The 12588-nt window shown below is 43.7% G+C and overlaps 1 protein-coding gene across 4 annotated transcripts in view; it reads left to right on the forward strand.

Annotated features, from left to right (window-relative positions):
* Nucleotides 1-12353, forward strand: part of TAMM41 (TAM41 mitochondrial translocator assembly and maintenance homolog) — a 46708-nt gene extending 34355 nt beyond the window's left edge. For 2 of the 4 annotated variants that reach the window (XR_011426825.1, XM_014731418.3), the window contains 3 exons: nt 1297-1458; nt 2764-2826; nt 12218-12353. Coding sequence is in view for 3 of the 4 variants with exons in the window: in XM_014731418.3 (XP_014586904.1) it covers nt 1297-1458; nt 2764-2826; nt 12218-12294 (302 nt within the window). In the remaining variant the exon portion in view is untranslated. Of the gene's footprint in view, nt 1-1292; nt 1459-2763; nt 2827-12217 lie in introns of all 4 variants that reach the window. The other 2 variants (XM_003363033.5, XM_023619954.2) reach the window with 1 other exon arrangement.
* The last annotated feature ends 235 nt before the right edge of the window (nt 12354-12588 follow it).

The raw sequence follows: 12588 nt of genomic DNA on the forward strand, positions 1-12588 counted from the left end.
CATATCTAGAAAATCTGAATCTAAAATTTAATACATTTGTTTGTCTAATTTTCATAAAGATTGGCACCTGAGCTAACATCTGTTGCCAATCTTTTTTTTTTTTTGTCTTCTCCCCAAAGTCCCCACGTATATAGTTGTATATTCTAGTTGTAGGTCCTTCTGGTTCTGCTATGTGGGACACCACCTCAGCATGGCCTGACTGAGTGGTGCCATGTCCACGCCCACGATCTGAACTGGCAAAACCCTGGGCCACTGAAGCAGAGCGCCCGAATGTAACCATGGGGCCACGGGGCCGGCCCCTCGTTTGTCTGATTTTTTTTCTTACTGTTCTCTTAGTTAAAGTTAAAACCTAAACATTTGTTAAAAGAATACAAGATAGATTCTTACTTGGAAAATAATGTGATGAGCTGTTGAGGGCAGTGTTACTGGTTCTCAACTTGGCAGGCAGTCAATGTTTACGTGATTTTACAAAAATTTAGTTCCATAAGGTAAAGTGTAATAAACTGGGAGGTAGGGATGCTAGGTGTGGCCTCAGCCTGGGGCTAACTTTTGATTCAAATGTTTCTAAGTAAAGTCTGATGCATAGTTTCATGTAAGTTTAATTTCTGTGTTTATCTTTCAACTTGATGTATTTTAAAATACATTGAGAACAGAAACCACTGGTATAACTTACTCCTATTTAAGAAATAATAACTAAGTTTTACTGATGCAGTTGTTCATTCCTTTATTCAACCAATGTTTTTTGAGTACCTACTATGTGCTAAGGGATTGAAAGTGAATAGGATTAGTCTTTGTCATCAATTTAATACTACAGTTTATGACACAGAGCATGGTATCTAAAAAGCCCTAAAGGCAGGAGACACAAATTTAGATCCCACGCTCTCTTGTTGGCCGTATGATCCTAGCTGTGTTACTCAGTGTCCCCGTGTTTAAAATGGGAGGGATCATTTGTGTGCCTGGATTTGCTGGGGCTGCAGCCTCACTTTCTTTAACTGCTGGATTTAAAACAAATAGAAATTTTAAAACTGAGTCAGAAATTAATCCTTGAAGGCGGCTTCTATTCTTTTCTTACATAGAAGTAGAATATTATAGAAAAAGAATTGGCTTTTTTGAAGGGGCTTAGAATCCTGAACACATACACATTCAGTTTTAGAGAGAGTCTCCTTAGCATGCTGCCTAGTCTAGGTGTGAGTTCATCTATATTTGTATGATTTTAAAAAGAACTCGTGTCTTTGAATATTTATAGAATTCAAAGCATTTTCCATAGACGTCATCTTTTTTTTTTTTTCCAGATAGATAAAAGCCCAGAAGGACAATTCACTCAGCTAATGACGTTGCCCAAATCCTTACAGCGACAAATAAATCATATTATGGACCCTCCTGGAAAAAACAGAGACGTGGAAGAAACTTTATTAAAAGTTGCTCACGATCCTGACTGTGGAGAGGTGGTGCGTCTAGGTATGTTTGTGACTCTGGCGTTGAAGAAGTGCTGGCTGTGGCTAAAAGCAGACTTTCTTTGACTGAAATGTATTCCTTATTCTTTCTTGCCCAGTGAGCTTGGGAGATAGATGGCCTCTAAGAAGAAAAAGCAGTAACAATCTGGGATTTTTCCAAATATAAACTTTCACTTGTTTGAAGTGGGGTGGTGAAAGTACTTCTGTTTTCAGATTCCTGGGCCCTAAATCACTGTCGAAGGGTGAAACAATGTTTCTTTTGGTTCCAAAAGCATAACTTCTAGAAGGTATTTCAGAGAAGAACACGTCTGTGTTCTTCATGGTGGTCTAAGAAGGAAGGAGACCGGTGACATTTTTAGTGCTCTTAAACATCAAGAACACAGCTTTTGTCAGCTGACTCCCATTCGATGTGTCTCATGGTGTATTCAGCAGGTTCCCTGTGACATGGCCTGTGTTCTACATATTATCCCCAAGGCCTGCCTAATATTTACCAAAAAATCTGAACCTCATCTTCAGAGACCCACTTCCCTTTGAGCTGTTAAAGGTAATTTACAAGGTCAGTCAGTAAAGAAATGATGATGAAATTGAAAACGACTTCCTCCCTCAGATGAGTACATTCTGCTGTTTTATTGAGTAAATATTTACTGCGCTCCTCCGGGGTGCAAGCCGCTGTGCTAGAGGCCATTCACAGTGATGGTGTTGAACATCATCTGCAGTAGGCAGACTCCACATGCACTCTCAGGACCTGCGCCAGGTTGTCGGAGGTCAGCAGGTGCCCAGGCTGAAGAGAAATGTGGAGACATATTGTTGGTTTGTTTTTTACTTTAACGTGATTCTGGTCACTGTGTGATGTCTGCCGCCTTTCTGAGCGAATGGAGGATTGTAGTGTTGTTCCTCACTTAGGAGTCCTCTGTATGTGTTTTCAGAATGAGTTTTTCTTCCATGCAGAAACATTTGTTTATCTTTTCACATCTTGGAATTGAGAACCAGCAGCCTTAAGCAAATTTAAAGTCATAACATGACCTTTGAGGGTCACCTAACCCACCCACTTGTTTTAAGGTGAGGAGGCCCAGGCCCAGAGGAGGTCAGTCATTTGTCTGTGCTCACACAGCTGGTTGGTGATGCAGCTGGCAGCTCCTGTTTCGTGACCTTCAATCCTGATACCGTTTTCAGAGTCACTCTGTGACACCAGACAGAGTTAGATTTGTTGGTTTTATTGGATAACTGGGAAGAATAGATTTCAGATTTTAAAAGTGTGACTATGACCAACCTCTGGCTGTCTCGGAACCTGTTTGGTTTTTCTTCACAGGCCTTTCGGCAATCGTGAGACCCTCTAGCATGAGACAGAGCACCAAGGGCATCTTCACTGCTGGTAAGCACTTCAGGAAGTTTGTGCTCAGTGCGCCTGCTGGACTGGGTGGCCTCAGCACTCCGGGTTAGATGTAAAGCTTTGTCTGTATTCTGCAAGTCCTTGGGAAATGATGAATTTTGATGGTCATAGACTAGGGCATGGCAATAACATACAGACGGTAGAATGGTGCTGTAATCTGGTTGTCTGAAAAGTCAAACCAAGTGATGGACTGTTCGAAGGCTTTACTGCTCCTCTCAGTTTTCTGAATAACTCCTTGTGTACGGGTTTTCTCCCTCACGTTTTTTATTTATGAAAGTTACATGTGCATATCATTGCAAAACAGCAGTGCCTTGCTCTTCCCCTCATTTCCCCTCTTCAGAGACAACCGCTGCCAGATCTCTTAGTTATTTTTGTTTTCTCTGCCAACTCTCTAAATGATAGTCTTAGGCTGTTGCCTCTCTCCTTGTCAGCTTTGGGCATCATCTCTTGACTTCTCACTCTGGCAGATTAGAATTCAGCTCTTCCGTCCACCTCACCACACACGCTCCCCCTGCCATCCCTCTGTCCTCTTAATGTAGTTGTGGGGAGCTCTGCTGAAGTCCATCTTCAGAGCTGACATTGTGTGACTGTGTTAATGTGGTTCATAGGTGAGCCACATAACAGACTTTTCCTTCCCTGTGAAACTGTCTTTGCCCACGGAGACTGTCTTCACCGTCTCATGTGAGGGGTCTCGTTTCCTGTATCTCGTGTCTTGTACTTCGTGGTGCACGCTCGTTTTGGTGAAGCACACCATCTAGTGATTTCCTGAGGAAAGGTGCATGGGAGTCAAATTTGGGACCACGTATGTCTAAAAATATCTCTAATCTAGTCTCACACATAATTGAGGCTTAGGCTGGATGTAGATGAGAAATAATGTTCCTTTAGAATTTTGATATCACTGCTTCGATCATCTTCCTTCCAGGGTTGCAATCCAAGTCCAAAGGCATCCAGATTCCTCATCCTTTGTGTGTGTTCTTTCCAGAAGCCTGTTAGGTCTTCATTCCCCCAGGGCTCTGACATTTCTCGGTGATGGGCTTTGCTGTGAGTCTGTCTTTATCTAACGCTGGGCACTCATTGCCCTTTCAGCTTGGAAACTCGGAATATAAGAATATAAGAAAACTCTCTTATTCTTTCTTTACTTTCCTCCCATCTGTTTTCTCTCTTCTCTTTCTGAAACTCCTTTTATTCAGACCTCGGACCTCCTAGGATAGTCCTTTGGTTTTCTTTCTTTCATCCCTGTTTTCCATCTCTTTGGCCTTCTGCTTTGCTTTCTGGGAGATTTTCACTTTAGCTTCCAAGCCTTCTATTGAGGTTTTATTTCTGCTATTATATTTTTAATTTCCAGGAGCTTTTTTGTTTTCTCTTTTTGTTCTCTGAATAGTCCTTTTTCTTTTTTGAATTTTAAAACATCCTGTTCTTGTTTTATGGGCTTAAGCATTTGAGCATATCTTTGGATATTGCCAAATGGCCTCAAAGTGGTTATGTCAATTTATAGTCCACTAGCAGTAAACGAGAGTTATGGTTTCTCTCCATTCTTTCCAACACTTGATATTTTTAAATGATGGACTTCACTGGTTCAGTCTTTCTTTAGGTAAGCGTCTACTGAGCATCTCTCGTGCTAGCCACACTGGATACAAAGCAAGCATGATACCATCCTGCCTTCAAGGGATTCATAATCCAGAAGGGGAGACAGGCGTGTAAATAGAAATTCACGGTTCCTGGGGGAGAAATGGCACAGAGGAAACCCAGAGAAGGGAGTGATCTTTCAGCCTGATCCTGATCCCTGGGTTGAGATGCCAGAGAGCTGGCGTGGTCATACCTCTTCCCATCTCTCACCCAGCTGCCTGGATACACAGCCAAGCATTTGGCCCCAAGGACACAGCGTTGCCCTCCTGAATCTTTGGAAAGATTCAACAAAGATTTAGTAGCACATGTGCCAAATCTACTAAGCTGAAGGTTTTTCTGCCACTCTGGTGTGTAGCTTTGCATTTCCAATTACGATATTTTATTTAATCTATGCTCCTGCTGGGTTTCCCTGGCAAGGCTGAAGATGGGGTGCTTTTGTTTGCTTGGGTGGTTCAAGCTATTAATCTGTGTTTTGTGTGATTGCAGCTCCTTGCCATAATCTTCTTTGGATGAGGCTGGATGCTTTGTTTTTTTTTTATTTTTGGCCTCCGGTGCTATAAGGAATTCTTAGATTGATTGATGATTTTTTTTTAGTGTGATAATGTATTATAGGTTTTTTAAAAAGTTCATTTTCTTTTAGGAATACGTACTAAAATATTTACACATGAAATGACAGGATATCTGAGATTTGCTTCAAAATAAAACTTGGTGGAGGGCAGTGGGTAAGGGGTAGATGACACAGATTGGCCATGAGTTGATACATTGTTGAAGCTGGATGAAGATACATGGGGACCTATTATACTATTCTTTTAGGAGTTTGAATTTTTCTCTAATAAAAGGTTTTTAAAAATTCGTGGTTATCGTCTCTTGACATTTCAACCTGAAATGAAATCTTTGGTCCTCTTTCCAACACTTGTTCTTTCCAGTCGCCAGCAGAGGGCAGTGGGTAACACCTCACAGAACCTGCAGCCCAGATTTCCTTGTGGCCCTGGAGTGCCCCGTGCTGGTTCCCCTGAGGGCTTACTGCCTGCTTGCCTTTCTCTTCTAAAGATGCTTCATTGGATTGTGGAAGTCCAGAGTAGCAGAATGTGTGTACCCTGCCCTGAGGTTGCAGAAATTGTGGCAAGTGATAAGCATCTCTTCAAATTATATGTTTATAATTTGGGCTTACTTCCCTTATGCTCTGGCTTCTCTGGTTTATGGTGGTCGCGGGCTGTGATGAAGGCGGCCCAGGCCAAAGGGAGGAGTTTGTGAGTCCCAGAGACTAGGGTTCAAATTGCAACTTAACTACTGTGACTTGGGCAAGTTATCTTGTTTTTCTGAGTTTTAATTTCACAGGGATAGTTATACCTGCCTCACCAGGTTGTAAAAATCATATCTTAAGATATGTAAAAGCATCTAGCACTGTGCCTGGTCGTTCCTCTTTTGGTATCATTACCTAAAAGTTTCCTGACCTCTCTTTAGAATGTGCCACTTTGCACTGTCAAATTCAAATGGCTCACCTGGTCTCCAGCTGGAGTGAGCCGGCAGCCCTAGGCCCTGAGCGGCTCTGAGTGGCTCTTTTACTGCTTCTCTTTCCTCTAACTTCGCAGTGAGCTTCAGAGCCTCTGTCCTCCTGTGCTTTGTGCAGAAGGCGTCTCATTATAGTCGTAGCTGTTGTTGTTGTGTCTTGCTTTCATTGGTTCCATTTTCCCAAAATCTCCGAAGTTCTACCTCTAGGCCACTTTTCAGCAGCTGACGTATCATCTGCAGGGTGAGAAAAACCCAGTTATTTGGTCAAGTTTTTATTTCTTTGTAGCCATCATCACTCCTCCCCTTTACAACCTCCCTCTCAGAGTGGGGGTAAAAAGGAGATCCAGCCTTCCCCTTAGCCAGTAAATACCTCTTATATTCAAATACAGTTAAACTCAGGGGGATAGCTAACCAGGAGCTAAGCTTGGAGTGAGCAGACATTGGCTTGGAGTTGCAGTTAGTCGTTTCTTTGCTCTGTAACCTGGGCATGTTAATGAGCCCTCCGTCCTTGAAATGGTGGGGGTGCTAGTACACAGCTCACTGTGAGTTCCCTTGGGTACTCAGTGCCTAGCAGGTGCTTTATAAACTTAGCTGAATCTAGATCTAAAGATCACTCTATTCCTAGACCAGGTGGAAGCCAGGCTTCTCTAACCAGCCCAGAGGATTGCCGTTTCTCGTAAGCCGTGTCAGATAACACGGCAGCGTGTTCTCATGTGGTCCAACACTCTATCTTTATTTGTTCCCTTGAAATTCCCTTACCATTGATAGGCTCCTGTTCAAAGATGAGTACAGAAATGCTTCCAAAGCCAAACGCTATATTTTCCCTTTATCTTGGGAGTTATTATGCAGAAAATCATACTGACTTCTCTTAGACTGTGCTGTTAGGAGAAGAGCAGAGTTCTCCTCAGGGCAGCGATCGGCAGCTGGAGCTAGCCAGCTAAGGAGGAGCGAAAGATGAGTGTTCTCCTGTGGGAACTGGGAAAGACATGGGGGAATTTAGTGATTAGACTGAGGAGTAAGCAGGAGCCAGTCAAGGGGACGCCTTAAATTCCATGAAAAGGAATTCAGAGTCTATTTTGAGGCAGAGGGAAGCCACTGAAGGATTGTAGAAAGACCACTAGAGCTAGAGAATAGAGAACAGATTGAAGGCAGATGAAGCTATTGCTAGGAAACCGATTCGATGTGGTTGTAGCCAGCCTGGTGAGAAATTATGGCAGCCTGAACTCAGGTCATTGCAGTGGAGGTGAGAGAAGAGAGGCAAGCAGTGTTTAGAAGGCCAGTTTCTAGGTCTTGGTAATTTACTTCCCACTTGGTGGGAGGCGAAGGAGGGAGAGGAGTCAAAGCTAGCTCCCACGTCCCTGGCTTGGGAGCAGCGGACAGGGGTGCCATTCTCAGAGGTGAGGGAGGTTGAGGGAGGATGATGAGTTTAATTTTTGAAATCTTGCTTTATTTTTCCCCATCTGACTTTCTGGTCAATCAGAATTAACTCTGGGGGCAGATACCTGTTTACCTCTCCAGCTTCAAAAGATCCAACTGAATTCACAAGACAGGTTTAGTCTTGTTCCTAAAAAGATTCTGGGATGCCTCAGTTGGTCCTTACCAGCCCTTTCCTGGAACACAGTAGAATGGATCATTGATGATCCTCTGCATCTGATTTCTTATAACTAAAACATTTCGTCCATTTTTTGGTACCTACATATTTAAATAGGAAGAACACTTAATAATAGTTAAGATTTTTTCTGATGATTTGCTTATTGTTTAAACCTACAAGATCTTAACATAAGTTGTACTTCTGCCTCAGAAGAGATTTTCTTTGTAGATATTTATTTATAGTTGGCAATTAATTGGAAGAATGTTTGGGGGCCTGCTGAATTTTTCTCCTAAAGATCTGAAATACAGAATTATAGGAAGGTAGACACCTCACACAACCTAGTCATATCTCTGCTGCACATTGTTTCCTGGAGAATTTTGTCTGTCATTGGACCCATCAAATTTTTTTTTTTTTTTTTTTTTGAGGAAGATTAGCCCTGAGCTAACTACTGCCAATCCTCCTCTTTTTGCTGAGGAAGCCTGGCCCTGAGCTAACACCCGTGCCCATCTTCCTCTATATGTGAGACGCCTACCACAGCATGGCGTGCCAAGCGGTGCCATGTCCACACCCAGGATCCAAACCGGTGAACCCCGGGCCACTGAAGCTGAATGTGCGCACTTAACCACTGCACCACTGGGCCAGCCCCAGACCTGTCAATTTAAGGTCACACAGAGAATTCATAGTTTTGTGTCACTTTGCTGTAGGTCCCATGAAACAAGCTGGAAATCAACGGAAGAAAAACCTATGGGCCATATGTTGAAGTAGGTTTCTGTATGCTTCCAAAACAAAATCCTGACTTTAGATACTAATCAAAATTCGTAATGACTAGCTTTAGGTAAATAAGGATCTGTCTCAAGTGAATATATCTAAAGAGATCCTGCATCTTCATCCATCAAGGAAGGAACAAAGATGATGGTGATGGTTCTTGGAGTCAGGTTTCTCTCTTAGCAGGCTGTCTTCCTTCAAAACACATTCTAAAGGCCAGCCCCGTGGCCCAGCAGTTAAGTGCGCATGTTCTGCTTCTGTAGCCCGGGGTTTGCTGGTTCAGATCCCAGGTGCAGACATGGCACCGCTTGGCAAGCTATACTGTGGTAGGCATCCCACCTATAAAGTAGAGGAAGATGGGCACGGATGTTAGCTCAGGGCCAGTCTTCTCAACAAAAAGAGGAGGATTGCAGTGGATGTTAGCTCAGGGCTAATCTTCCTCAAAAAACAAATGAAACAAAACAAAACAAAACCACATTCTAAATGCAGATTTCCTAAATCACCATCCTTTTCTTTAAAAAGTAAGCAGAAACCGAAAGTAAGCTTAGTGAAGACCAAGTAGAATTCTATGGACTGTAACCTCTGAAGGCAGAGATCATAACTCATTCGTACTAGTATCTCCAACAGCCAGCTCAGTGTCTTGTCTATGTCGGTGCTCAGTAAATACTTGTTCAGTGTATTTCAGTGACTGAATAAATGACAGATTCTAGATCTCCTTATAGTAGGAAGAATCTCCCTATATACAGAAAAGTGCACAAATCATAAATTTGGTGAATTTTCACAAAGTGAACACGCTCATGAACCCAGAGCCCAAATGAGGCATAGAACAGAACGACTCCCTCAGAAGCCCCCCGGTGCCAGTCACAGTCACTGCTCCTCCGGGAGGAACTGCTCTCCTGCCTTCTGATGCCATGCTTCTGTTTTCCCATTTTTGAATGTCATATAAATAGGTACTCTCTCATGCCTTTCACTCCTCATGACATCCTCGTAGCATCAGTGAGATTCATCATGGTATTGGGAGTAGCAATGGTTCATTTATTCTCATTGCAGCTAGTCCATCGTACGAATACACCACGTTTATCCATTCTACTGTTGATGGTTTCTTGGGTTTCCAGTTTGGGGCTGTTGCAAGTAGTGCTGCTGTGAATGCTTTGTGCCTGTCTTTTGGTGAGTGTGTGTGTGCATTCTGTTAGGTATACACGTAGGGGTAGAGTGACTGGATCATAAAGGCTGTGAATCCACAGCTCTGGTAGATCCTGCCAGACAGTTGTCCAGACCCCGCTCCCAGCAGCAGAGCTCCTGTGGCAGCCCCTCCTTGGCAATGCTTGGGGTTAGACGTCTTTTTCATTGGAGGCTGTCTGGTAGGTGCGTAGTGGTATCATGTTGGAGTTTTCATTTAATTTTCCTAATGACTAATAAAGTTGGGCATTTGTTCATATATTCATTTGGATATCCTCTTTTGTGAAGTGCCTATTCTAGTCTTTTGCTCATTTTTCTGTTGAGTGATCTGCCTTTTCTAACTGAATTCTCCATATAGTCTGGATATAGGTCTTTTGTTGAATGTATGTAATGCCAAAGTCTTCCACTCTGGGGGTGTCATTTCACTCTGTTAATGGTGTCTTTTGGTGAAAAGAAGTTCTTAATTTTACTTAGTCCACCTTATCAATTTTGTCCTTTATGGTTAGCAGCTTTTTGTGTCCTATTTAGAAAATTCTGCCTACTCCAAGTTCACGAAGTTTGTCCTCCACCTTTATTGGAATTAGAATATTAAGGCAGAAAAGATCCTTCACTTTAATCTGTTGTTCTTAACCTTTTGCAAATGCCTGCTCCCTGTGAAAATCTGACAAACTCTGGGCCGTCTGCACAGAAGTGCACTGTACACGTGCTCGGCAGACTCTCCTGCAGTTTCCAGGAGTTCACAGACTGATTTCAGGGGGATCAAAGCCTGCCTGTGGGCCCCACGTTAGAGCACCCCTGGTCTAGTCCAACCCGCTCATTTCGCAGATGAGGAAATCGAGGCCCAGAGAGGGCGAGTCCCACTGTAAGGTTGTGGCCCAGCTGGGACTAGAATGCGGGTCTCTTGATTCCTATTCCAGTGCTCTTTCTAACACAATTCCCTGCTGCAGTTTTTCTGAGAATATTTCTCTGGCAGAGCCTTTGAAGGGAGGGACTGTTTTTAATTACAGAGGTTTCTATCCACTAGCAGCAAAAATGGCTACATGCTGACGCTGATGTACATTGTGTATTTACCTTAAATGTTAAGCTCCAAGGAGCATGTGAGTAAGGTTTTTGAAGTTGAGCTGGGACTTGTGGTCAGTGCATCTTTCTCTGGCTGTGACTCAGTGCCCCGGGGTTGCTGCGTTGGACTTACTGTGTGCAACTACCTGTATTCTGCTTAGTGTCTTGATTGTTTCTGGCTAGAATTTTAAAAAGCACCTTATGCAATAAGTTTCCAGTCTCAATGCTCAAGTGGCTGAGGTTTACCAGAGTGGTTGCTCCAGGGAGAAAATTAAAAGGGGTGGAGGCAGGGAAAGGAGCTCTGAGTTTCTCAATTAGGCCATGTCAGTTTGCAAGTAGTCGGTCAGTAGACAAGCCAGGCCAGAGTTGCTAGAAGTATTCGCTAATAATTTTACTGGTACCCTGCCTTTTTACCTGCCACTGCCTGCAGTAGCCTCTTAAAAAGCCCTAAGCAGACTAGGCAGCTTGCAGGTAATGTGGCCAGGTGTTTTCAAGAGATCGCTCAAACCGCAGTGCTGGGAGTCTCCAGAACAAATCCTGTTCCCTCGTCAGCCGAGCCTACAAAGTAGGGGTGTGCATTTCAGACTTGCAGCACAGCCCACAGTTTGTATCTCATGGTGAAAAACACTGTTTGCATCTTTGGACCACACCCTGAAACACAGACTAAATGACTTCATCTTCAACACAAAGGAAGTCGAGCCGTGCTACCATCTGCAAATAGGATCCTATTAGATCTCACAGACAAATGACACCCCATTTGTTCTATCCCCTTTTACTTCTTCCATAAGCCCCCAGAGAGCCTCTTCTCCGGTTTCATCAGGTACTTGTGATTAGGTAGATGCAGGGTGCTAGAAGGTCAGATACCTGAATGAGGTGCATCTTCCATCTTTTCAGAAGTGGTTACTAAACACCTACTATGTGCTGGGTACTGTACGAGGTGAGGGGGATACAGGGACGAATAGGACAAGGTCCCTATCCCCAAGGAGCTCCCAGTCCAGGAGGAGGGACGGGTGAGTAAACTGATGGTGCCGTACCATGTGGTACGTGCTGTGTGAGAGGTCAGCACTGGTGCTGTGTGACAAGGAGGAGCAGGGTCTGAATCACCTGGGACGTCAGGGAAGGCACTGCTGGAGAAGAAGTCTCAAAGGGGACTCGGAGGCTACCAGATGGGAAGTGATGGAAACGAAATTCCTTCTGGGCAGATCAGCGGGGTACACCGTGACACAAGCACTGAGCTGGGGGAGGTTGGGTTGTGGGCACTGGGAGTTAGAAAGGGGCTGAGGATGCCCACTCACATCCACAGTCTTGTCTTTGTTCGTCCTTTCTCCTCCTTTTTAAAAGAGCTGCTAAATTCAAAGGCTGCCACTCTGCTCGTAAGTCAAAGATGCACTCACCCCAGAAGCTCGGGTGCCTTTGGCCTCCATATCACTGCTTCAACAGATGCCTGAGTCAGAATCTCTTCGCCTCCTGTCGATCATGGTGACCTTTAATAACCTTTGGCTCCCGGGGTCTCCTGGACCCTCGGTCAGCCCGTCACTGCTCCCTCCAAAGACAAGTCTCTGGTCCGAACATCACGGAACCTCCAGCTGAGAACCTGCTCAGTAAGCCTCAGTTCTCACTGTCTCTTCTTTTCTCTTTTAGGCATCAAGAAATCAGTGATTTATAGTTCACTAAAACTGCATAAAATGTGGAAAGGATGGCTGAGGAAAACGTCCTGATTTTGGTTGCTTTTATATATGTTATGTATAGATGAATAAAGTGATCATTTTTGACAGGACAGTGTTACTTTGACCCATTGCTTGAATCTGTAGTTACTTTGGTTTGCATAATACTTGATTTTTTAAGTATGTATGTGTCATACTTGATTTTTTAAATGTATGTGTGTGACATTTTTCCAGGGGGACCCAGATACCTTTGAGGACTTACTGTGAGAGGAGAAGAATCCTCTTTCCGTGCAAAACCATCTGGGTCCTGCTGTCATAAGAACGTTAGCTGTCGTCTGCATTTTTTGT

The sequence above is a fragment of the Equus caballus genome, chromosome 16, assembly GCF_041296265.1.
Source record: "Equus caballus isolate H_3958 breed thoroughbred chromosome 16, TB-T2T, whole genome shotgun sequence".
In the NCBI taxonomy this organism is placed as follows: Eukaryota; Metazoa; Chordata; class Mammalia; order Perissodactyla; family Equidae; genus Equus; species Equus caballus.